General features: G+C 32.7%; 1 protein-coding gene across 1 annotated transcript; it reads left to right on the forward strand.

Annotated features, from left to right (window-relative positions):
* Positions 1-872: 872 nt before the first annotated feature.
* Positions 873-23,292, forward strand: PDLIM2 (PDZ and LIM domain protein 2; the record flags this gene model as incomplete). The annotated part of the gene is made up of 3 exons (XM_035734169.2): positions 873-1,217; positions 16,718-16,866; positions 22,900-23,292. The coding sequence occupies 3 exons, from the start codon at positions 873-875 to the stop codon at positions 22,976-22,978; spliced, it is 573 nt and encodes a 190-aa protein (XP_035589093.1). The 3' UTR covers positions 22,979-23,292.
* Positions 23,293-25,617: the final 2,325 nt, after the last annotated feature.

The raw sequence follows: 25,617 nt of genomic DNA on the forward strand, positions 1-25,617 counted from the left end.
CGTTATAAATCGTACCAGTACTACAGTCAATTTTGTGCCAACTTTTAAATCCGTCGCATGTAAAATTATACTAATAATGCTTTGCTTATTGTAATTAGAGGTTATTATATCTCATATCCTCCATGATATTGTGAAAATCACATGTCCTTTTGAATAGAATACCGTTTAACTCTTCTTATAATACCCTAAAGTAATCACTTCGTTAAATTATGTCGTCTTTTATATTATATCTCTATTCAGAATGAATTATCCTAAAAATGTTTCATTATCTCAAATAAATCCTTTATATCAGATGGGTTTTGTGGATATTAAAGTAATTTCAATGGTTAAGATCATGAGTCAGTTGAAGCTAGACCACCATGGGAAACTTGGAAGCATGAAGTGGCCGTCCAGTGCATCCAGGTTTTAAATGGTGGTCTAGCTTCAACTGACTCATTATCTTAACCACTGAAAATACTTTATAGTTTGTCCTCTTTAGATTAATCTATAACCATTTACATTATCTATGTTTGTCATCTACACACAATTCACCCAATTGTAAAAGCACAACTTTTTATAAATAAGCCAATAGGAAACAATACAAAACACAGATTGGTCAATCTGTTTATTTCCCTTGAAGGAAATATTCACTAAATCTATGTATATTAGTTAAATGTATGTATCTATTTATAAAATATTGAATATGAAACGTTTGTTTAAATGTAGTTTCAGGTCACTATTGAAAATTGATTATTTTTTCTCCTCCTATATAAATAGTAAAGAAAAACTATTTTGATTAAATTTGAAAAATCAGTTCTGTAAAGTACCATTTAAACAAATTGTATTTCTTGCATTTATATTTACATTTTAAAGAGAAAATAATAAACAGCAAAATGAATTTATATTTTAGTTCAGTAGCTAGTCAACAACCAGGACATTCATCATTATCTAAAATGAATACAAATACAAAACATACTAATAATCAAATGAATAATCCAACACATTCATGTAAACAACATGTAACATTGTCAAATGCTTTAGATTTATTTACTGGAAATAATATAACAAGTGGAATTGGTAATAGAAATAGTTTTAGTATTGCTGGAAATAATCATATAAGAAAATTAGAAGAGACAACACCAGTTAATATTGTATTAAGACGTGCATCTAATGATTCACCATGGGGTTTTCGTGTTCAAGGTGGTAGTGATTATCACTTACAACTTACAATATGTAAAGTAAGTATTATAAAATGAAAAGTGTTACTGTACACCATATAAACAGTTTTTTAAATACACTATTAATTTAAACTATAAACTATCTATATCAGGTTGGATTCTGAGAAGATAAAACATTGTATTTTAATTACCTCATAATGACTTGAGGCGAGAAGTTTATTTTTTAGTTTATGTTTTGTACTCGGTTGTCGTTAATAATTTTGAAAGATATTTACAATGTTTATCTTAATAATCATATGGTAAACAGCCCCCGAGTGCCCTGGTACAGCCGAGAGTGGGGAAAGTTCTCTCTCCCTCTCGAAATGCTCTCACATCACCACAAGTATATAGCCTCTACCAGGGAAGTCCTACTCACTACCTTCTCGTGGCAGGGGTGTTGTTTACGGAATTGAAAGGACGAAAGGCGAATGTCCAGTGCTTTAACCGGGTTGGTGGACACAGAGAGTCCACCTAGGGGAGTTGGAAAACCCTGATTCCAAACCAATGGTGCACATAAGCTCTAGTACCCTGAGGGAATAAATGTCGTATGAACCAATCGTTGGTCATCAGCTACCATGGGAATGCATCTCCTTACGATGCTCCTCTGCCTTGTGGATCAGACCTTTAGGTCGAAGGCTCCGGGTGTGGCCCCCTAAGAAAACCACCTACTTCGGTTTGGGCACCCGAGCAGTATCACAACCCTCACACATATCAAATGAGATTTGTGTGGCGTATATGTATTTGGTGCCTCCTTGTACCAATATCTGTGTTAAAATAAAATATGTAAAACAACTTTTATTGGAATGAATGTTCTGAGAACTAACTGTTATGTAACATTTCAATGAAACAAACATTTAAGAATATGAAATTATTTGTAATATTATTTAATATATCATTCAATGGAAATCTAATTTGAACATTTATATTTGACTTTGAACAAATGCCTCATGTTTATTGATATTTATCAGTAAGCCGCATCTGAAAAGAACCGAAGGAAAGTCATCCTCCCTAATAGATTGCATAGCGCATTACCCAATAGTGTAGTCAAGGTTGTTAACGACGAGATTTGTCAATTTCTGCTGGGCCTTCAAAAGGTATGATTTTTAATTTATGGAGAAGAATGAGTTTGCCTCTTAATACATTTTCCCTAAGTATTATCAAAATACAGGTCTAAGTTAGTTGGTTTCGTCCAATCGTCTATGAATAATATGCAACAAAAGAAGTGCAAAGTTATATCCAGTCATTTGAAAATGTGACTATATCACAAAAATGATTGGTCAACTATGATTAACATTAAAAGCTAAACAATCATAAAATCAATACAACTTAGTGCAATATTAATGAAATATTTGTATTACTGTAGGACTGGATTTAATTGATAATGTCATTTATGACGAAAATAAATCAATGTGCTGACCGACGTGAACTACAACATTTTCGTGTTCATTAAAAGAGTTGTACCCAGCAATTTCGGTCGTATTTCCGTCTACTTAATAGCTAAATACTGCAAATTAGAGTTTGATTTCCTCTAAACATCTTATTTTAAGTATCATCGTTTACCGTATTTTTGTTTGCCATCTGGAATGTTCGGTTGCCTTACACTGAACATGTCTACATCAAACAGTTAGTAGTAACTTTATCCAAAATTAATCGTTAAAAATAAGCCGAGAATGTATTGATGATTCATTTACCTTATTTTAGAAATTTCTTAGTAATATCCTCACACCCCATTTACAAGAATGTAGATGTATTTCAGTAATCAATTTGGTCACCTAACGGACTAATGAATTTAAACCAAGTGACATTTATTGATTTTATAACTAGGTTTTCCTTCGATGTATTGATATCAACGTATTGAAAAATATTCAGACTTATTAGCATTTCTTATGTTCCATACAAAACATCGGTACTACTACTACTACTACTACTACTACTACTACTACTACTACTAATAATAATAATAATAATAATAATAATAATAATAATAATACCAACAATCCATCTGTGTCGAGTTGACACCTTAGGTCTCTTACTTACTTAATTACGCCTGTTACCGCTCATGGGGGAGCATAGGCTACCCACCAGCATTCTTCATCCAACGCTGTCCTGTGGAATATTTTCTAGTTGTTTTCAACTGCTATCCGTCTTTTTCATGTCTGCTTCCAATTCCTGACGCTCCAAGTTAGGGTTTACCTCGTGATACAGTTCGATGAGTTCCGTAATGTATGTTCTATCCACTTTCAATATGTTTACTTAACTGCCTTTTGAGCTGGAAGCTAGTTTGTTCCCTCCCACAGTAGGTAGTTACGGATGGTATCCGGCCAGTGGACATTGAGTATCTTGCGTAGACAATTGTTTATAAATGGTTGTACATTTTTGATGATGGTTGTAGTAGTTCTCCAAGTTTGAGCTCCTTACAGTAGAACTGTCTTAACGGTTGTACTGAAGATTCTGACTTTAATTTTGGCATGCAGACAGTTGTTTGAGTCTCAAATGTTCTTCAATTGTAGGAATGCTGTTCTTGCTTCGCCAATCCTCGCTTTTACGTCTGCATCGGATACTCTATGTTCATCGATGATGGTGTTCGAGTACGTGAAACCTTCCATCTCTTGTAAAGTTTCTCCATCAAGTGTGACTGGGCTGCAGTTCTTGGTGTTTTATTTCAGGATCCTAGTTTTTCCCTTGTGTATGTTGAGGCCACCTGATGCACAGGCTGCTGCCACACTGTTTGTCTTAGCTGACATTTGTTTAAATCATTTGCGAAGTCTAAATCGTCTAGTTGCATCCAATCTGTCTATTGTAGTCCGTGCTTGCCCTCAGATGTGTAGGTCTTCTCAATCCAGTCAGCCACTAGAAGAGAAAGAAAGGGAGAAAGTTAGCAACCATGTCTGACACCGGTCCTCACTTGGGAAGTAACTGTCAGCTGTCCTCCATTCACGACTTTGCAGTGTAGTCCATCGTATGAAGTCCGGATGATGTTGATGATTTTTTTCAAGTGAACCACAATGTCGGAGAAGATTCCACAAAATTCTTCTATCCATGCTGTCGCATGCCTTCTCATGGTCAAAGAAACTGATGTATAGTTGCGGAATATGCTACCAATGTCGACAAATACAAGTAGTATGTAACACCAATCGGAAGCGGAAATCTTAGCAGTAGAAGTCAAAGAAGATCAAATTGAAGAAAAAACAGGAACATAAATAGAGAGGAATTGTGACTTGGAAGAAGCGTACAGAATGTGAAGGAGAAATGATGAAATTTCGTAAAAGTATCTTACCAAGAGATTCCGTGATTTTGTGCTAATATTCATTTGGTTATTCCTACCTTTGTTTTCGTCCATTACGAAGTGATGAATCTCATTCAGTTGACTGCTCAATAATGGTTCACAGTGTCGCCATTTGGTCTGTGTACAACCGGCCTTACGGAATTCGGCCAGATGATCTCTAAGGTGAGCATCTGCTGAGTTTTTCATCTGGTTCAGTAGCACTCTGTTGAACACTTTCCCTGGTACTGATAGTAGTGTGATGCCTCTACGGTTCTCACACTTGCTGTGAACTGCCTTCTTTGATATCTCAATGAGGTATCCTTCTTTCCGACCTGCTGTCGCTTGTTCTTCTTCGCAAATCTTTCTGGACGTGGAGCTTGTTTACTATTGCTTCCATGTTTGACTTCAGTGCCACAGCTGGTATGTTGTCAGTTCCTGCTGCATTCCAACGCTTGGTTTGCCAGATGACCATCCTGATTTCTTCGATCTTTGTTGGAGTGACAGCTATAGGAAGGTCTATGTGTGTTGTGTCGATGTCCTTTGGATTCAATGGAGCTAGTCTGTTTAAGATTTCCTTAAAGTTTTCTGCCCATCTGTTCCACTGTTCTTGAATCTGTGATTGGCTTTCTTTCTTCGTCCTTGACCGGTCTCTCTTGTTTACTACATTTCCCTGCTAGTTTCTTCGTCGTGACATATAGCTGTTTCATATGTCCTTCTCTTGCAGCTTTTTACGCTGTCGTTGCTAGCTCTTCCACACATCTGCTTATCGGATTTAATGCTCCTCTTCACTTGCTTGTTTGCTTCTGTGTACTCAGCTTATGCTTGGACTTTCTCTGTTCGTATTCGGCTGTTGTTAATTGCTGTCTTCGTGTTCATCCTTTCTTGAATCTTGGTCAGGATTTCATAGAGACCCATACCCTATGATGATGCTTCTTGCGGTCCAGGACCTCTTGACACGTTGAAGTTAATGCTTCTTTGATCCCATTCCAGTTGCCCTCCATAGTAGTTTTTTCTTCATTGAGTAGATCTTGTAAGGTTTCTAACTTTTTCTTCAGAGTTATCTTGAATTGGTTGAGTTTTTCAGTATCTCAAAGAAAGGCTGTATTAAACCTCTGGGTACTCTAGTTCGAATGATGTTCACATCATAGTTTGTTGTAGTTCCTAATTGTTGAACCTTATGATATTTTACACATTTTATGTTAAATTTTTCAAGTTTAATTTAATTATCATTAAATGAGACATTAAAGATATTAACCTCTCATTTAACCAACTATAATGGTACTGACCATCTTATTAGAAAGTCACTCATAAATACGTAATGGATTAGAAGAATTTTCGGAATTTCTTCAGCTTTTTTCTTGTATTTAGTAGCTAAATTTTTCGAAACGTCGAATGTTTGTGGATTTTCAGTATTCCTGGTTTTCTATGGTTTCCTGACTAAGCCTAATTTGATTATGTGAATTATGAAACCAATTAGTTTCCACAATCCCTTTCCACTAATAATCAGTATGTTTATTCAATTACGTGGTTTTTGTTAGCGAGATATAAATTGGAGTAAAGCATGTTGCTTGCAGAACTATGTTGGGGTACGCTGATTAGCTATTTCTTAACCAATCAACAGTAGCGGGTACTTGGAGAAAACTCTAGGATCTTGTGCAAAAATTATAAATATACTCGTGTTTTTTATTGTGATCCCTACTTCTATCCATCTTTGTTATTTAGAATATAATCACGTTCCTGTTCAACCGTGTTCTGATTTGGGGACTTGTCGAGTGTAGCAGTGTTCAGTAATACTAAGCAATAAGGGTAGCTAGGTGGCAATATTAGAAATCATATCAATTTTTGTAGATCCACTTAATCTGAAGATACATTTAGTCATGAACTAACACCAAATTATAGAAGACTGAAAGCCAGACCACTTTCGTCCGTGGCATCATATAGGATTAAACTCAAGGGTTTTTATGCCACTCATTGAGTAACAATCCAGTATTCAATATTTGTATCTTCTATTCCTTTCAAGGTTCATAGTTAAATCAATAGAAAAATAACTAATAACTACTTCTATATTCCTTCAGAGAATACAGTACCCAAAACTACCTAACATCTCAATAGTTCTTCTTTCTATTTAAGACTAGTTGATTCATAATAGTATTTGGTCAGATGTGATTAAATTCAAGTTAGTGTGATTCCAGTTGAAGACTATAGTGTTGACTGATAGGGATTTAAGTAGAACCTGAATAAAATTCAGGTTCCATCATAAAATTTGCAGTGTAGTGAACTCCAATCATCTTGATACAAACGAGTGACTGAGTTCCACTTTTCTTATAATCAACACACCTTTGTTACATTTTCATACAGTTTTATTTCAACAAAAAATTTATTTTATGATCCCAACTTATCAGTAGCATAGCAAAAAAGAGAAATGATATGAACCATAAAACTTGTATTGTCTTTTTTAAAGAAGTAAATTTTACGTCATTTTTGAAAAGATTAGGTAATATATTATCATTGATTAAAATGTACTGAATTTGTATGTTTATAAATGAGACATCTAATCGCAATCACTGGCGAAGATTTGTGGTGATTGTTCAATTTACTAGTTTACATCATGAACTGATCTTAATTAGGTAAACAATGAGATACGAGAAGCATGCGACAGCCATTTGATTTGTGTTTGGGAAGCCCCGGTGGCTGTTAATCACCACTGACTGCTTTTGAGTGTTAATTCTCGGTATTGTAGTTAGAAACCTTGACCAGTGGCGTTCATCCATGTAAGTACTGAGTGGATTTATCTAACAGTGGAATTAGATGATGATTGTGTGATATGGTGAGCTAAATGAAGTTAAACTTATAAACCAATGACTTCTCTTTCAGTATTCCGAAAGTTAAGCGCTTGTCATGAAAGTTCAAGGTGCTGGGATTTACTCTCGGTAGGTTTGTGGATGCGCATTGCTGTGGAGTTCCATATATGTATAAAATAACTGCCCAATACTTCCTGGTTTTTAATAGATACCTAACATCAAGTGTTGATGTAAATTTAATTCGAAGTTCGGAAAATTATTTTTATCAAACTTAAAATTTTCATTCATCCTGCGGTAATTATAATTCTAATAGAAATAAACATCTCAAAATGAATTACCAATATGATAAACTGGTTTTCATTAAAACTGTATGGAAAATTATTCGAAAATAATGAATGACTAGATGTTCATCGAGTTTAAAATGGTTTCACAATTAAGATATAAGATTTATAATTGGTTGATCACTGGGTGGTGATCAATGTCATGCGTGTCTAGTCCTTATTAGTGCAGATCGAATGCTATCGACCAAGTTGCAATGTGGCCACTAGTCTATATGACTCGAAAAAGCATGTACCATGTTGAGATAAGATGGTGATTGGAGGTAGTCAACAAGAAACCGTGGAGGCGGGTTTCGTGCTATTTAGCACTCGTCAGCAAGGTGTACCTGTAATCTTGAGGGAACTGATGCTCCTTGACGGACTCGATCCCGTACCACCCAGCTTCACAGTCAGATGCTTTCGGTTGATAGCATTTTATCTACACTAAGAAGGGCCTGACACATACATGACATTGATTACCACCCAGTGATCAACCAATCTTAAATACATATCAGTCCTACTGGAGGTCAGTCTTGGCCCGGATATCCCAGTGGTAAAGTCTCTGACGGTGAAGCTGGGTGACACTGGGTCGAATCCGTCAGGGAGCACCAGTTGCCTCAAGATTACAGGTACACCTTGGTGACGAGTGAAACCTGGGTCCAGAGTTTTCTGTTGACCATCTCCAACTACTATCTTAAGATATAAGATTATTAGATTCTAAATAATAAGTATACTTGAATGTTATGATGGAGAATTTCTCAGAATAATATTTATGACATCCACTAAAAGAGAGAATTAAGTAACAGGTATATTAGAAATAATGGTAATGTTGCACAGGCTTGATAGTCTGTTAAGCTAATGTAGCAAAGAATGCATATTTTATTGACTATTAATCAATATGACATGTGTATTTTCAAAAGGTACTTAACAAGTCAATTGAAACAACATTTAATAGTCAATAATAAGAGTAAACTACACAAACAAAACAAAATTTCGAAAAGTTTAAAAATATTTTTTAGTCTAATTTAATCATCTCTACACATTTTATCATCTATCAAGTTTATATTCATCATATTAACTTACCCAGAGAAAAATTGAATATTGAACAAACCGAAAAATTCTCCTATTATCCTAATTTAACAATTCGAAATCAAATGTGATAGAATAGTAATGAAAATTCAGATTAGAAATAATTTAAAGAAAAAAACTTTTATATTGAAATTTTAAGTGGTATTATGGTATGTGCTACTGATGTCGACAGATATAAGTAGTATGTATCATCAGTCGAAAATGAAATGTCTGGAGGCAGAAGGTTAAGAATAATCAAAGAAGATAGAATGAGAACAGAGAATGATTCGTGTGTAAATAAAGCAACAACGAAGTCTAAGACATTTGATTGATATTTTCCAAATGAAGCATTTACTGTATAGTTCTCAGATTTTACTAAGACATTCTGTAATTCTGTATTGAAATACATTTGATTGTCCCTACTTGTGTTCTCGTTCACTACAGTATGATTGTCTATTTTATGATAGTTGTCTATATTTAAGTTAAACAAATTACAGTATTATTTGTTACGGTATTCATTGAATAATAATGAGGACGACAAAAAATTGCAACAGAAGGATATCTAAATATTAATAGATACAATTAACGTTAATATAAAATATTGCTGTTTTAAAATAAGAATAATTTTCACATCAACAACAGTTTATTTGTATTGGCTTAAAGACCATTGTTTTTTTCCTTTGTTTATTTAAACACATAAACATTGTTACAAGGAAGCAACAAATATATATGTGCCACACAATACACTCGATTTGTATGAGGGACGAGGTACTGCCCGAGCGCCCAAACCGAAGCAGGTGGTTTTCTCAGAGAACCACACCCCGAGCCTTTGACCTAGAGGTCTAATCCTCAAGGTAATGGAGCAACGTTAGAAGATGTAGTCATATGGTATCCGGCGGCCAACAATAGGTTCATATACCATTTGTTCCCCCAGGATCCTGGAGCCCATATGCACCATTGGTTTGGAATCAGGGTTTTTCAACTCCTATAGGTGGATCCTATATATCCATTAACCTGGTTGAAGCGACAGACATTCACTTTTCGTCTTCGCAGTTTCGCAAGCAACACCCCTGCCGCTAGGAGGCAGTGAGTAGGACTTCCCTGACAGTGGTTGTACACGCGAGGTCACGTGGGTTCATTTCTAGAGAGAAACCTGACTCTCCCCACACTCTACCGTACCAGGGAATTCGGGAGCATAAAGTGAAATTCCTTGAGTAAATAAAATAAACTTTAAGTACAGTCATTAACTAGTTTGTATCTTTCGGTTTTCCTAGGATCTTACTTCAAAATAAGCTGTTAAACTTCATACAGATTACTGTTATTTAAAATCACATTTAGTTCATGATCATTAAAATATAAAATAGTCATGTTCAGTGAAATACTATTTCCTATTATATGATTTAAATGTATAGGGATTGAAAAAAGTTGTGACATTTTATACATTATACCTTCATAGATTATAAATTACAAGTAGTTACTTTTTTACGTCGTAAATCTTGTACTTAGTTTTAATATCTCCGGATCTAGTTCAAAAACTTTACGAAATTGATTAAGAAACTGTTGTTACTTATTTTAGATTTCCATTGGTAGTTGAATAGCTTCCAACGTCATTGTAATATTTTATTATCGGTACAAAAACTATAACCAAATAGTTGGTTACAGATTCAAACATAGCTTCTCCCATTATGTTTCAAGGCAGCCAACTATTAATAAGCCTTATATAAAAATTGTTCATAATCTTTTACGTGATTAACAAATCCCATAAACAATAAACACTTTTTTCCCAGTATTCTATTAATGCTTTTTTAAGCAGCCGTTATTATATATTTTACTCTTTAAACAACTAACAACCTAAGCTTCTTCAATGGTAAAACTTTGAACATTTCATTGTCTTGAAAATGATTTCATGTCTGCATGTCAGAAGTTCTAATAGTGGAACTTTTTTTTGATTAAATCTTGATCTTGTTTTCGAAGTAATAACTAACCTCATGATTGATTCGTATACGTAATGTTATAATTAATTACTCGTATTTTTTAATATCTTTTTTGAAATTATAAGTAAATAAAAGAAGTGATTTATACAGTGGTAATTTTGCTCTTTATTTTATTACGTAATTATTCCATTACATCATACAATATCCTTGGACTGAACTTTACGTAATATTATTGCAATATATATAAGAAGTGACTAGTGGAGTTCAATCGAGTCTGTTGTGAGATGGTAAATCACTGATGACAATGGTGGATGTATCGCTCAGTTTAGTGGATTAGTTGAAGTTAGACATTAACACCGTTGGATGCCGGCTCAGTGGTCTAGTGATTAAGTGCTCGAGCACGAGACCAGTAGGCCCTAGGTTCGAATCCCGCGAGCGAGGTCGTGCATGCGCACTGCCAAGGAGTCACACGATAGGACGAGACGGCCGTCTAGTGCTTCCAGGTTTTCCACAGTGGTTTAGCTTTAATTGACTCATGATCCCAACAATTGAAATTACTAGAATCTCCACAAAACCCCTTCTGATATTAATATATTTATAAATGCTGATTAGACTAAAAATCATTTGTCCACTTCTTAAAAGACAAAAAAATAAATAGGAATGGAACATTTCACGCATATCGAGTTTTTATTGTTCTTTAGTCAAAGTAGAGAATGAAACCAGCTGATAAAGTAAAAACTTTGTTTGATCTTTTGTGCATCTATCAGGACTTAAAAACTAATCACCGACCTGACATCACAGTGACGAGCTCATGTGAGAAACATAACATTCACTTTTCTTAAATTACATTATAAGAATCTAGACAGGATAAAATGTTGTGGTTCTTTTTCATATTACACTATTTCATTCAGTTTTACGCTACAAATGAACCATTAATCTGAACATGTTTCTTATAACTTCAACTCTGTCTGAATAGAACGCAAGCCATAGCTACAAAACAAAGCAAAATCAAAAACATGTGGGATCAAAGAGTTTACTTGTTATCACAATTGATTGATCCCTGGGTGGGTGGTGATCAATGTCATGCGTGTCTAGTCCTTATTAGTGCAGATCGAATGCTATCGATCATGTTGCAATGTGGCCACCAGTCTAGGTGACTCGACACTACAGGAGGTCAGTCGCGGCTAGGATAGCTCAGTGGTAACGTCTCCGTCTGTGAAGCTGGTGACACGAGATCGAATCCGCCAGGGAGCACTAGTTTCCTCAAGATTACAGGTACATCTTGCTGACGAGTGCTAAATAGCACGAAACCCGGGTCCAGGGTTTCCTGTCGACTACCTCTAACCACCATCTAATCTCAATAGATTGCTTGTTAATTTGATTCAATGTTAATCAACGATTCAACATATTTCACACAGAGTTTCATGAACTTTTAACTGTTAATGAAAATATTTCTTATTATCCAAAATTGCGCCACCGTCCACCATTGTCTTAAGTGAGTTACTATCTCACGACAGAACCGGTTGAGATTAATATACTGTTTTGAATGTGTCGGTTTACGGTATATGGTCAGACTTAGACTACCATTAAAATTTCTTTTAATTAAACAGTCTACGAATGGCAGTTCACTATGTTCATCTTTCTTTTCGAAAATAAATATAATGTGTTCTGAGATCGTGTTTATGTGTTGAGAGGAATTTTTAAGAAGAGTTTTTCTAATAATGACGAACGTGTCATCCGCATATCTGAGCCAGATTCGTGGTCTGATAGTGCTGGCAAAAATAAGCGACTCAGTATGGGACGTATATAAATCTTCACAAATGAAAGATACTGGAGATCTCATGGCTACTCCGTTTGTTTGAGTACACCAAGTCTCTTTGAAAGTGAAAAAATTTGAATTTAAGCATAGTTTGAGGGATTATATGATTGAACTAATGTTTAATGGACATCTTCTAGATAGAGTATGACCATTCTCTAGTTGCGGATAAGGACTCCTGAAAAGTCCTATACTAATACGAAAGAGTTATTTAGTACTTCCTGGTTTGGAAAGGTTGTCTTAATAACGTCTGTCAGTTCTATAAACTACAAGCAACACCAGTATTTATTATTATTGTCATTATGAGTTTACAGAATATTAACATTTTACAGTTAATCGAGAAGGTAAGTAAATAGAATTCATATAAAAACTCAGTATTGACGACTTAACCATTAAAAATTTATAGTGACAATTCAATCCTTTAATGCATTAACTAGACATTATAACAAATGTCAGGTTTTCCAAAGCAATGTTGTTAGGATCATTGTAAAAAGTAAGTCATTATTGCTAATTGAAATCAGTTCATCACTTATTACGCTCCAAATTGTTCAGTGAAAAAAAATTATAAATTCCATTGCTCTTTATCCTTTAATTCGATATACTGTATTAGATAATTTGTTAAATTTAATAAATTACTTCACTAATAAAGTAATATATTTGTAATATCCCAATGAGTAGAAAATTGGATTTGGTTATTTATTCTCTGAAGAAGTGACTTACACTAAGTCACGAAACGTCAGAAAATCCAATTTTCTACTCATTGGGATATTACAAATATATTACTTTTATTTATAACAATCAACCCAATGCTCAATTTATTCGAAATTATCAAATCAAACCTTGGTAATGACACCTATAAATTACTTCACTATCCATATTCTAAAATTATATAAGCAGTATATTCACATAGTGTGATGTGTGCTGCTGATGTCGATAGATATAAGTAGTATGTATCATCAATCGGAAGTGAAATGCCTGCTAGTAGAATGTTATGAAGATCAAAGTGAAAGAGAAAGAGAACAAAGAATGATTGCTGTGAAAACGAAGAAACAATGAAGTCTGAGATAATTGATTAACATTTCGTAAAAGAAATATTTAGTGTATGATTCTCGGACTTTATTAATATGTTCTGTAATTTTGTATTCAAACACATCCGATTATCCCCACTTGTGTTCTCGTTCACTACAGTAGTAGTGTTATTGTTTACATAATTCATTCAAAGAAAATAAAAGCCAGTTTATAAAAAACTTTCTCTATAATATACATGATTTGTGGATGACTGTTAAAGTGTTTTTATGCTTCCGCTAATACATTAAATTTAAATCTATATTACTTTGAATAATTCATTTCTACTATATCCATCACAGTTTACAACATCAACAATTTTATTTTCAGAAGGGCTTTTTTGAATATTATAGTAATTTCAATAGTTGAGATCATGAGTCAATTAAAGCTAGACCATTGTGAAAAACCTGGAAGCATTGGACGGCCGTTTTGTCCTATTGTGTGATGCCGGCTCAGTGTTCTAGTGATTAAGCACTCGCGCGCGAGACTGATAGGTCCTGAGTTCGAATCTTGCGTGGCGAGGTCATGGATGCGCGCTGCTGAAGAGTCCCGTCATAGAATGAAATGGCCGTTCAGTGCTTTCAGGTTTTCCACAATGGTCTAGCTTTAATTGACTCATGATCTCAACTATTGAAATTTTATTTTCAATGAAAATAGAAACATTTAAAGAATAATTTAGTCATTCAATAATCAATGTAGAAAAAAAACAAATGAAAACATTTGTCAAAACAATTTTTTTAAAAGAAATTCCATATAAAACGTTCAATTTAAATTGCCTAAAAGACAATCAAAGGAATTAAACATCTGTTTTGTTTAAATTTAAACATTTGGATTCATTCACTTGATGTTTAATGTTTTTTTGGTTAGGTTGAGATAGAAACATGAGATAATGTTTTAAATCATTATGATTTTTGTATAAGATCTTAATTTGAATTTTATTCATTCAGAACATATACATTTCATATAGATACTATGTAAAATCAATCATAAATCTTTTTTTTAATTTGGATTATATTTGATATTAGCTGACTGGTTATCAATGTATTTCGTTCATACTGTGGTATGTACTACTTATATTGATGTAAGTAGTATATGACGCGAGTTAAAGACGTAATGTCTGGCAGCAGAAGATGGGGGAAGATCGAAAAAGGAAGAGCGGCAACACAATGCAATTTGTAAGAAAACGTATGAACAATGAAATATGAGACAATGGATTGATAATTGCAACAGAAACAGTCCGGTTTGATATGATGGATTGATATTTTGCAAATTAACGATTTACTATATGGTTTTTCTATTTTATGAACCAACTATGTAATTTTGAGCTACAACACGGATTGTCCCCGCCCATGTTCTGTTCACTACAATACTAGTCGTAGTATTCACCTGCCAATAGTTTTTTATCTTCGTTCCTGCATCGTTCGTTCCTCAGTGTTTTCTATTACAACTATCATTTTCGCGGTTATAATAGTAATTATATTGTATGGATGCATTCTAGTACATTAATCTGTTAAAACTACATGCATCTTCAGCTGATAAATAAAAGTACGATTGTAGTGAACGAGAACACAGGTGGGAACAATCGAACACGTTAGTAAAATCTGAGAGCCATACACTAAAAAAATCATTTGCAAAATATCAATCAACTGTCTCAAACTTGACTGTTTTATTGCAAATATCAGTCAATCGTTTCAGACTTTACTGTTCTTTCGTTTCCACACCAAGCATTCTTTGTTCTCGTTCTCTTTTTTTGATCTTCTTAACCTTCTGATTTCAGACATTTCGCTTTCGATTGATGATATATACTACTTATATCTGTCAACATAAGTATTACACACTACACTATATTCTTTGTATAAAATAAATAATTAATAACTTTTTTGTCTAAAAGTAGTGTCACGTAACGTCTACTTCAATTGATGGAGTACCATTTGTTTTTGTATAGTTTGTAAATTATAACGATGATAAATAATTAAAGTACGGTCCATAATTTCATCACGATATTCTCGAAATATTTAACTCTTAAAAACTACTTCGAATAGAGATTGAGCCATTCAGCCTAATGTTTATGACATTTCGTTAAATTGATAGATTTTGCTTATTATTAACTACATGAGTATAGTTATGATTAACGTCTAAGAATCTATTTGAAAACACTTAAAGTTACAAACAATATTACAGATTTAAAGCAATTAGTCCCTTTGATAAATTTCGACACGTTAGAAATCACTTATAATACATATTAGACTAATAACATTCAAATTCAAAGTTAGGTGAGTGTCAATTAACATAAATTATAAGTTTCTCTGAACGTTAATTTTACTTTAAGGATGCTGAACTTAGGTACTCTCAAGTTAGACACATTATATTGTGTCATGATCAGGATATAAATTCTACTCATAGTTTTCATGAATGGATGATTTGTTCTGAAGAAACATTGAGATTTAGTTAACAATCGATATTCATATATAGATATAAACATATAGATAATAGTACCCGTTCATTATACTACAAACTGGTTAAACTGTAGAATTTCCGATTCAAACTGGATGATTTGATTTAGGCACTGGATTAGTTTACAATAATTCTTACTTATAGTCATTCAATTTATGTTATAATCGTTTAATTCAATAATTTGTTATTTATCTCACCTTAAGTTTGTTATATCCATTCACTTTCTTAACTCTATGCTTGACAGTTGGGACAATCAAATGTATATTTATTTGAACACGAATAGAATACCTACTTTTTTAATCAAAAACTTACAGTAATACTGTAGTGGACGCTACTCACAAGATTGTTTGTAAGTTGTATGTTGTGGAACATGGCTTCAAAGTTCGATTAGTCGTCAAACGGAGAGAAGAGTTTCAGTACAACGAAAGCACAACCTAGGCATAACACTTAGAGATCAGATAAGAAAACACCAAAAAATGTAAATGAATGATTGAAGGTTATGTATGTATATCATGTAAAGGTTTATAACTTATCTTAAAAAACAGATTCCTCCTACCTAGTTCCACATTTTACAATTATAGTAGATTTAATTAAATCATCTATGTAATATTTCCAATCATGTGACTAATACGTTTTAATGAACTATTGTCGGTGTATAATCGTAATAACAGGAAGAATAATTTTCTTTTTACCTTTTAAGAATAAAAGATGTAGAACAGCTGATTTCATTTATCGATATCACTGTTTTAATCAAATTAATGTTTGTTTGTTTGTTTTTCACATATTTTATTGCATTTATAGACACAAACTGGTAGTCCATCAGAGGGTATATTACAAAGTGGTGATGAGATTTTATCAATTAATGGAGAAAATGCACGAATTTTAAGTCATGAAGAAGCAACACAAAAAATTCGTTCTGCTGGTACTGATCTACAATTAACTGTAGCAAGGTAAATATTGATGAATAATATACACCATAGATTAGTTGTTACTTTTTTTGAAATTACTGTACTAAATTGTCCAGACTTCATGTATTAAGGTGAAAAGTTATACTGAACTGAGGTATACTTTATTAAATTACCCCCAAATAACTATGTAAATATAATGGTTAGAATACACATAGAAATCAGGTAAATATCTTGTGGGAAAATTAGCAGAACAAAAAAAGTTTCTTCAGATGCATTCATTCATTATAGTTACGTAGTCGCAGATCAATATTAAAATAACAACAATGAATGACTTGTACTTAGTTGATATTTTTAAGGAATGAAACAAGTTTAGGTCTAATAGAAAACTAAGAAATGGATGGTGGTTGTTCTGTCCACGTATGGAACTCCTAAGCGGTGGCAATTCACGAAGAAGACATCATCGATAGCTAAAAAAGTTGTTGCGCTTTAAGGTGAATTGATCAAGATTTAGAAGTGTAAACTATTGAATCCTACCTGAACAGTCAAGAAAAAAAAACTATATGAAATGTAAAGGTCCTGGACTCGTTTTACGGTGAGATACTTGTCGCATACTGATGAAGAGTCCCATAAACGGATGGAACAACTATCTAGTGTCCATTGTTTTAAGCGAGATCTCAAATAATGTCAATCCTTCACGAAAAGCACCTGCAAATTGAAGTGATTTCTACCTAAACCTCTGAACAAAACCATAAGTTTGTCAAAATAAAATGTCAAAATAAAAATGTAGTTATAACACTGAAGTGAATAATCGTAAACCGGTTGATAAAATGTCTTTTGTGGCTACAGCAAACAAAACAATCAAACAAACACTTCTTATACACACAAATTAAGGTTTCAAATTGTGAATGACTGAAGCCTTTATGATAGTGAATGCGTCTAAGTATTAACTCTAAGATCCCTATATAGGATTTTGTAAGTGATTTTTATTGATAAATCTACACGTGAATTCTCTAGTGAATCTGACACATGCTACAGAAAAGAAAAATGCAATAAATCTGATTGCCATTCACTAAATCAAAGTTCTTTATAAGAAAGCAGATGAACTAACGTTTAAATATGGAACTGGTCGGTTATGAAAACTTATCCTTCCTTCAGCAACATTAATATTGATAAGTATGTTTTGTCAATCCTGAATAACACATGGTTATTCAAGGGAACTTTGTAATGTATTTTTGTTACCACAACTCACAACCACACTAATATCTTAACGAATATAAATAAATTATACTAATAGTGCATTGTTTATGTATAGACTTATAATTCCAATTAAAACGAAGAAACACGAAATTCATGTTGGAAGATCTTGTTTCAATGAAGTTGTTATCAAGCTGTACAATCGTACATGTTTATTCAATTTTTAAGTATTGATTCCATGGGGAGATACGAACAGTAGATGAATATGATGATGAAATAGGAAGATTACGATATTAGGTTATATGGTGTCAGTCGATTGACATTTTGCAAATAAAGAATTTACTGTATGGTTCTCAGATTTTACTAAGATGTTCTGTAGTTTTGTGTTGAAATACATTTGATTGTCCTCACTTGTGTTCTCGTTCGTTACACTATGACCAGTAATCCATTTAAACAGTTAAACCAGAATTAAATTATCAGAATGAAGATTTATGGAGACTGTGGTAATTTTAATTGTTGAATTCATGAGTCAATCTAAGCTAAACTACCATTGAAAACCTGAATGTACTGGACTGCCGTTTCGTCCTAGTATGAGACTCCTCAGCACTGCACATTCACGATTCCGCACGCGGGACTGAATTTGTTTGGTTAAAGTTCACTGTCATTGAACTAGGAATTGTATCTGTCTCATACTTATGTTAAAATATGTACACTAAACAGAATTCTGTTAGTGTTATATCTTTTAATAAGTCATATCATTCAATGTTAGCTATGCGTTGAAAGTACATTGTTTACTTAATATAATCTTTGTAGAAATTGGTCATAATGAGTTTCTATGTCGGCCTCACCAGTTTACAGAGATAATCTAATTTCCGTAACAGGTAAATATAAATCTAAACGTGACTATTCTGTATAATTTTATATAATCCATCGACCAGAACACCTTGGCTACAACGATTCCCAATAGTGTTAAAACATACGTTGCAGTACGAATTGTTAGGAAATATCATGTTTTAGAAATGTTAATAAGCATATGACACTAGTACGGAAGAAAATGAACTGTTTTTTGTTGTAGTGAATTATGTTATGTAGGTTGATGTAGTAATTAATCATAGTGTGGTTTACCATGTGAATTTATACAATTCATACATTTAATAGATAGGCTAGACAAACAGGGAAACAACACAATCATATTAATACAAAAAAATTTATATGGATAAAAGATAGTCAACAATCATTCGAATGTGTACGAAATAATAAATGAGATCAAGACAACACATTTAATAATCACATGAGTTTTTAGCCTTATATCAGTTTAGATAATAAATGGGACTAAGTAGGTGTATAATCTAAGTGTGTTATAATCTAATTCATTAAGTTCAGTTGTCCATTAATGACGTAACCATGATTACAAAATATTTCTTAATTAAATTATCTATATTAAGCAACAATGAAATTAAAATTAATTCAAAGGATTTATCAAATATAAATATATAATGTCTTGAAGCGTTCGTCTTTCAACTCCTTTTTCTGACTGGTACCTAACAAAATGATATGTAGGAAAAGTACCTTATGTTTACAGTTTCACTGATGTAATCATATGTGGTTTAAAAACTAAAAGTCCATCATCTTATCTAATTTAATACATAACCAAATATTATACTAATTTTTAATTGTTACATTTTCCATTTGATAAAGTGAAAACTATATCAATCATTGATTTTGTTTGCATACTATTGACATTTAAACGACTATATTTGAAAATCATATAGTACTGTAACCTAGACTGATGGTCACATTGCAACTCGGTTGATAGAATCCTATCTGTGCTAAGAAGGACCTGACTCATATGACATTGATAACTACTTAGTGATTAAGCAATTATAAATACGTCTTAGTCCTACAGGAAGTTAATCGCGGCCCGGATAGCTCAGTGGTAACATCTCTGACTGTGGAGCTTGGTGACAAGGGACTGGATCCTCTAGGGAGCATAATTTCCGTTACCATGACAGGTACACCTTAGTGGTTCCAAATACTACGGAACCTATGTTCAGGGTTTCCTGTTGATTACCTCCAACCACTACCTTATATAAAATATTGTATATGTATTTCATTTCAAGTTTTAGTAAAATTCTTGCGATTCTATCTAATAGGCATGAATATTCTATTGAATCATTATAACCAGTTCCAGTTGTTGATATTTAAAATTTCAAACGATTTAGTCATTATTTACTTGCTTACGCCTGTTAGCCCTCGTGGAGCATAGGCCGCCGATCAGGTTTCTCCAACCAACTCTATCCTGGGCTCTACTTTCCATTTTTGGCAAGTATCGTTCGTTCTTTTGATGTCTTCCTCCAGTTCCCGGGGAAATATATATTTTGGTCTGCCTTTTTTCCTTTTGCATTAGGAATTCGAAGTTAGGGTGTGTTTTGTGATGCAGTTTGATAATTTCCGCAATATGTGTCCTATCTTTGAATGTCTTGTAAATGAATGTTATACAATACGTTCACTTAACTCATTCAATTCATTTTAACAGCATCAAGTTCATAGTAAACAGACCACGAATAAGAGAAATGCTAGTTAGTGGAAAAATCATGTCAACAAAGAGTACAAAAGGAATATTTTCTTTTTTTTATGTATAAGATTTAACTGAAATTAGTATAAATTAGTTAAAGACTATTTTACAAGCTGCATTTCTACTTTGGCATTCTTTTAAATATTGGCTTGGAGTATAATTTAGAATTTATGTTCCAACCTACGTAGCACTCATCACCATATAGTCTCTGTATTTAACTGTTTATATTCATTTGGAGATTCGTTTCTAAAACATGGTGTTTTAAACTTCAGAATAGTGCCAATCAAACTATCAACTCTCGAATACTTTCATTTACCTAAAGGGCAAGATATTTTTAGTATATTCGCATTATCGCCGGCTGCAGAACTCAAGACACATATTATGTTGTATTTGGAACTTGTCGGCTGAACGGGCCTACATCCTAGTGTTCATATTAGCACTGAGACTCGAACCAAAATGCTAGTGCTTTATTCATTTAGATACTAATTTTAAATAGACACTTACTTGTTCAATGATTATGTTGCTTATCTGTAATGGTTCGTGTTATCCAGTTATTAGCATTTAGTACCATATTTTGATAAATATTTCTTGACACCTGTGAATTCTAAGTATAAACATTGATAGTGTTAGTCTGTTACAAGTCTTAGTACAGATAGAATCACAAATTCCACTGCTTACAACTATACAACTAAGATATAGCCTTAAACAAAATAGCAGTATCATTGTGTTACACTCACGACGCCGACAATGAATAGTGAAAATTTTATTTTGAATATCAACAACTGTTCAATTCAAACCTGTACGCATAAATCATGATATTTATATCAAGGCATCCTAGTTCACGATGATCAGATGTTAATAAAAACTAATCAGCTCAGCCTTATATACCGAAAATCATGTAATATACACTCAAAAATCACTGTATACGTTAAATTACATCTAATCGTAAAAGATTTACATGATGACTGCCTTTCTCCAGTATTCGATTACAGAAAATTCCAATCTTTAAGGAACTTTGTAAAATCTTAACAGCAGTATGATTTTTTTAAAATCACGCTTTCATTTTAGGATGTAAAACTATCTCTTTTCCAAGATTTAACTTTTCTTACTGTTAGTATATAGATCATACAAAATATTTACTAAAGGTTAAATTTATTGTCATAACATGTCAAACAGAAATTTGACATTGATGGAGATTATTCAACAACCATGAATTATTTCTGTTATAACGCTCGGCTTTACTTCGTCTAATGTTATAACGGTTGGGTTTACATGTTTACACGTATGGGACGTTAATTTACCTTAAAGTAATATCTATACTAGATTCCCTCCCAGTGTCTATTCTACAAGACGTCAATATAACTCAGATCAAGAACACGTGATTAGCCAGACCACCAAAAACCCGACACAATCCAACAACAATGAATAATCAAATAATACGTGAGTAATAATAATAAGGATAGGGGAATATATAACTCATCTGACACTTGTTAGACTATCTACATATCTGACTAAACAGACAACCAATCATTATCATTCATGCCCACACATCAATTTCTATCGTCGATACTTCTTCAAGACTATTTTAAAGTATTAATGAGATTACTTTCTAATGAATTGAAAATATTATTATTAACTTCTTCAATTTAATTTTAAAACAGAAAATCATTATTCAAACAGTAATTAATTAAACCATTAACTCTATTGATGGGTATATGATTATTCCGTTTATTTAAACGAGAGGAACTGAAATTGAACTGTTTATCTCCTTCTGTTTAATTTCAAGCAAACTTTTAAGTGTAAGTTAAGTGTCGACTAGATAGTATAAATTTGACGATTATAAATAAAAGATTACTGTATTTTTTTTTAGAAAATAAGAGCCTTTTAAAGTTTGAAGATAGTTTATATTCTAGACTGAGGTTAACTAGATAACTAATCAATATCAAAGGCTGCTTTATCTTATTATAGGACTGTTTACCAATATCCCTCTACGTTATTTTTTTTTGAATGCCAGCTTAATAGCATTTGAAATATAAAGGAAGTAGCCTCATCATGAGATTTAATTGTTCCAGTTTCGATGCCTAATAATGTTTAAGTTGCATACTGTTGAGAAATCGTACTCTACATTGCCTTTTGGATTTCAATATTTCACTAACTAAAGTCAGTCCGTTAGGTAAATCATTCTATATTTTGTTATCCAGCACCCAAATTCAATTAAATTATCGATTTATTCAAATCTTAGATAATTTTGTTATGTTTTTTATAATTACTTAATCTTTGGTTTCTTCTTTCTGTAAAATTTTTAGAAGACAAACATGTGATCTAAGTGATATTCGACCTAAAGGATTACTGAAATTCATAGCTCCACAGAACAACAGACGCTGATTCTTCGACTACTGATGTAATCATTCTTGGTTTCAACTTATAAATATTCTTTTCTTTGATCTTTTGTCTATTTCTTCAAATGATCTATTACTGTATATCACAGAATAACATAGATAAATGATAGTTTGAGTTGTCTTTATTTTTTGTCACTAGTGTTGAGAATCATTGGTCATTGCATTTATTGTTGTTAGTTTGTATTGGTATGTGTTTTGTGTGTTTATGTGTCTTATTTCTGTTATGACAACAAAAACTACTGAAAATATGCAAAAATCAAACTTGTTAATACGAGTATAAAATATATATATTAGATTTAACATATCTTATTATCAGAAGGGGGTTTGTGGAGATTTTAGTAATTTAATGGATGAATTCATGAGTCAATTAAAGCTAGATCACCGTGGAAAACCAACATCGGTAAAAAGGTTGGTAATTGATTAGTCGGATAAAGGAATAACACAATGAGTCAGCTAACGGAATTTCCTAGAAGTTTTCTTAGGTCGCTAACTGGTAAAAAAAATTATGGACATTTCCCACCTTTACAGAATTTCTCTCGAACAACAGATTTACTCACCAATGTTTGACTGACCTACTAATCAGTATATATTTAAACAATCTAAACAATATGTAAAAATTCTGTGGTTGTTGTCTAGCAACACTTTTCATCTGACTAGGACATCTAGTTTTTTATCTGTCCGATAGACACTTTTCTATAGGAGCTTTTCCATGTTATATGTAGTTGAAGTTAGTTTTTTCAAGTATACAACTCTAACGGTTTATTAACCTTAAGAGTAGTTCTGTTATGTTTTGTGTTAAAGTGTAGTCTTTTCAAATGAGGTATACATTTTAGTGAAATTATGATATTTTGAAGTGATGACAGAACTTTGTTAAATTATATATCAGTGATTATAAATCTATTCATAATTGCATCAGACATCAGAGCAGTTTTAAAAATTTTATGGTTTGATACCTTGAATCCTACACAGTATGGTCACTTTAAAATGAATATTGAACCCAACTTTTAATCCGGAAACAAAATATCCTCTACTATAGATTATGACCTTAAACTGATGGGAATTAAAGTTAAAAAGTTTCAAATTTGACAACCACCTGTTGTTAATAAGTTATAGCAATCAACAAATATAAGTAGTTTTTCTAAATTAATTCTTAGATATCATCGATAAGTTCATAACCATCATTAGTTTTGAGTTTTTGATACTGTTCTACAATGTTCGTTTTTTTTAATCCAACACCTGTTGTAATGCGAGTGTTCATTTACGATAAAGATAATACCGTATGTTTTGTCACTACATGACACTACAGCTTTATTACTGTATCATTAACGTGTTAGGTAACTTTCAACCAAGATCCAAGAACAATATCACTTCGAACGGCGAACAAAACAGTCTAGTTAAAATATATTCCTTTTTGAACACTAGCGAACGTATTCTGAACTCATCAAAATACAATACCCCGGATTCATAAAATGAAATGTTTTTTTAATTCACAATTTGTCAAGAATTTCAACCAATGACAGCCATTGACAACTACTCCGTCAATGACATATTACATGTCGTGTAACTGACTATATGATTAGAGAGGCCAGATTTTAAAAGCTTAATAAATTTGAAGTCCATTCCTTACTCAGTTGAGTAGGTAGCTTTTCAGATTGATCAGTTATTGAAATCTAAAATGTTGCCCAATCATTAAAATACAATTACAATTCACTTAAATTAGAATCAAAATTCTATCTTCTTGATTCGAGTGAATACCTTGGTAATAAGTAGCTTAACCTAACATATATTGGTCATAAATAGACTAATTGGTAATCAACTCCTACAGTTAACTACTTCATTGTTAACGAGCAGTGACTATACACGTTATATTTTACGTGTGTGTTTATTATTATCACAACTTCATAAGTGATTATGAAAGTAATACTAAATGACTAAATAAGTAAGTAAAAAAAGACCACAGGGTAATGATAATATTTAAAGTAAATAATTAAAAATGAATTGAAAGATGTAATTGAAGGGTTAACAGACTACAAAATATCTAATAATACAACTAACGAACTGTTAGGTTCGTTAACCTTGAGGATACTACTGATTCGACTTATTCGGAACGGAACGAAGGCTCAGGATTCAGAGACTCAATAGACTATTCTGGTCCGTTGTCTTCGACTCAGCTAACTCGATCAAGAAGTCTTGGTAAGGCGTAGAAAGTGTATTCTACAAGCAACAGCAGATACCAAGTCAGGCAGGCAGATCAGATCAAGCATACAAGTCAAGCGTATTTATACAAATATATATCGATTTCGTCATAGGAAATTTTTAAACAATAATCAATGAGTCATCAATGGTCTGCTATTTAAAAATTTAATCGATAAGTCCATCAACTGACTGCCATTCAAATATTTAAACATTTAATCGATAATTTAATCGATATGATAAAATTACAAATATGAATTTTGGGGATATATCGGGCCCAACACGAACCACTTTTTCGTAACAAATCTCATATTAATAATGGTTCCGTTTGAATAAAGGGATGAGTTTTGCAATTGTGCACAAATGTGGAAACTCAAAGAAATGCAGATGAAAAAGGGTAACAAAAAGAATATTGTTACCAACTCTGTTATA

The sequence above is a fragment of the Schistosoma haematobium genome, chromosome 2 (assembly GCF_000699445.3).
Source record: "Schistosoma haematobium chromosome 2, whole genome shotgun sequence".
Taxonomy (NCBI): domain Eukaryota; kingdom Metazoa; phylum Platyhelminthes; class Trematoda; order Strigeidida; family Schistosomatidae; genus Schistosoma; species Schistosoma haematobium.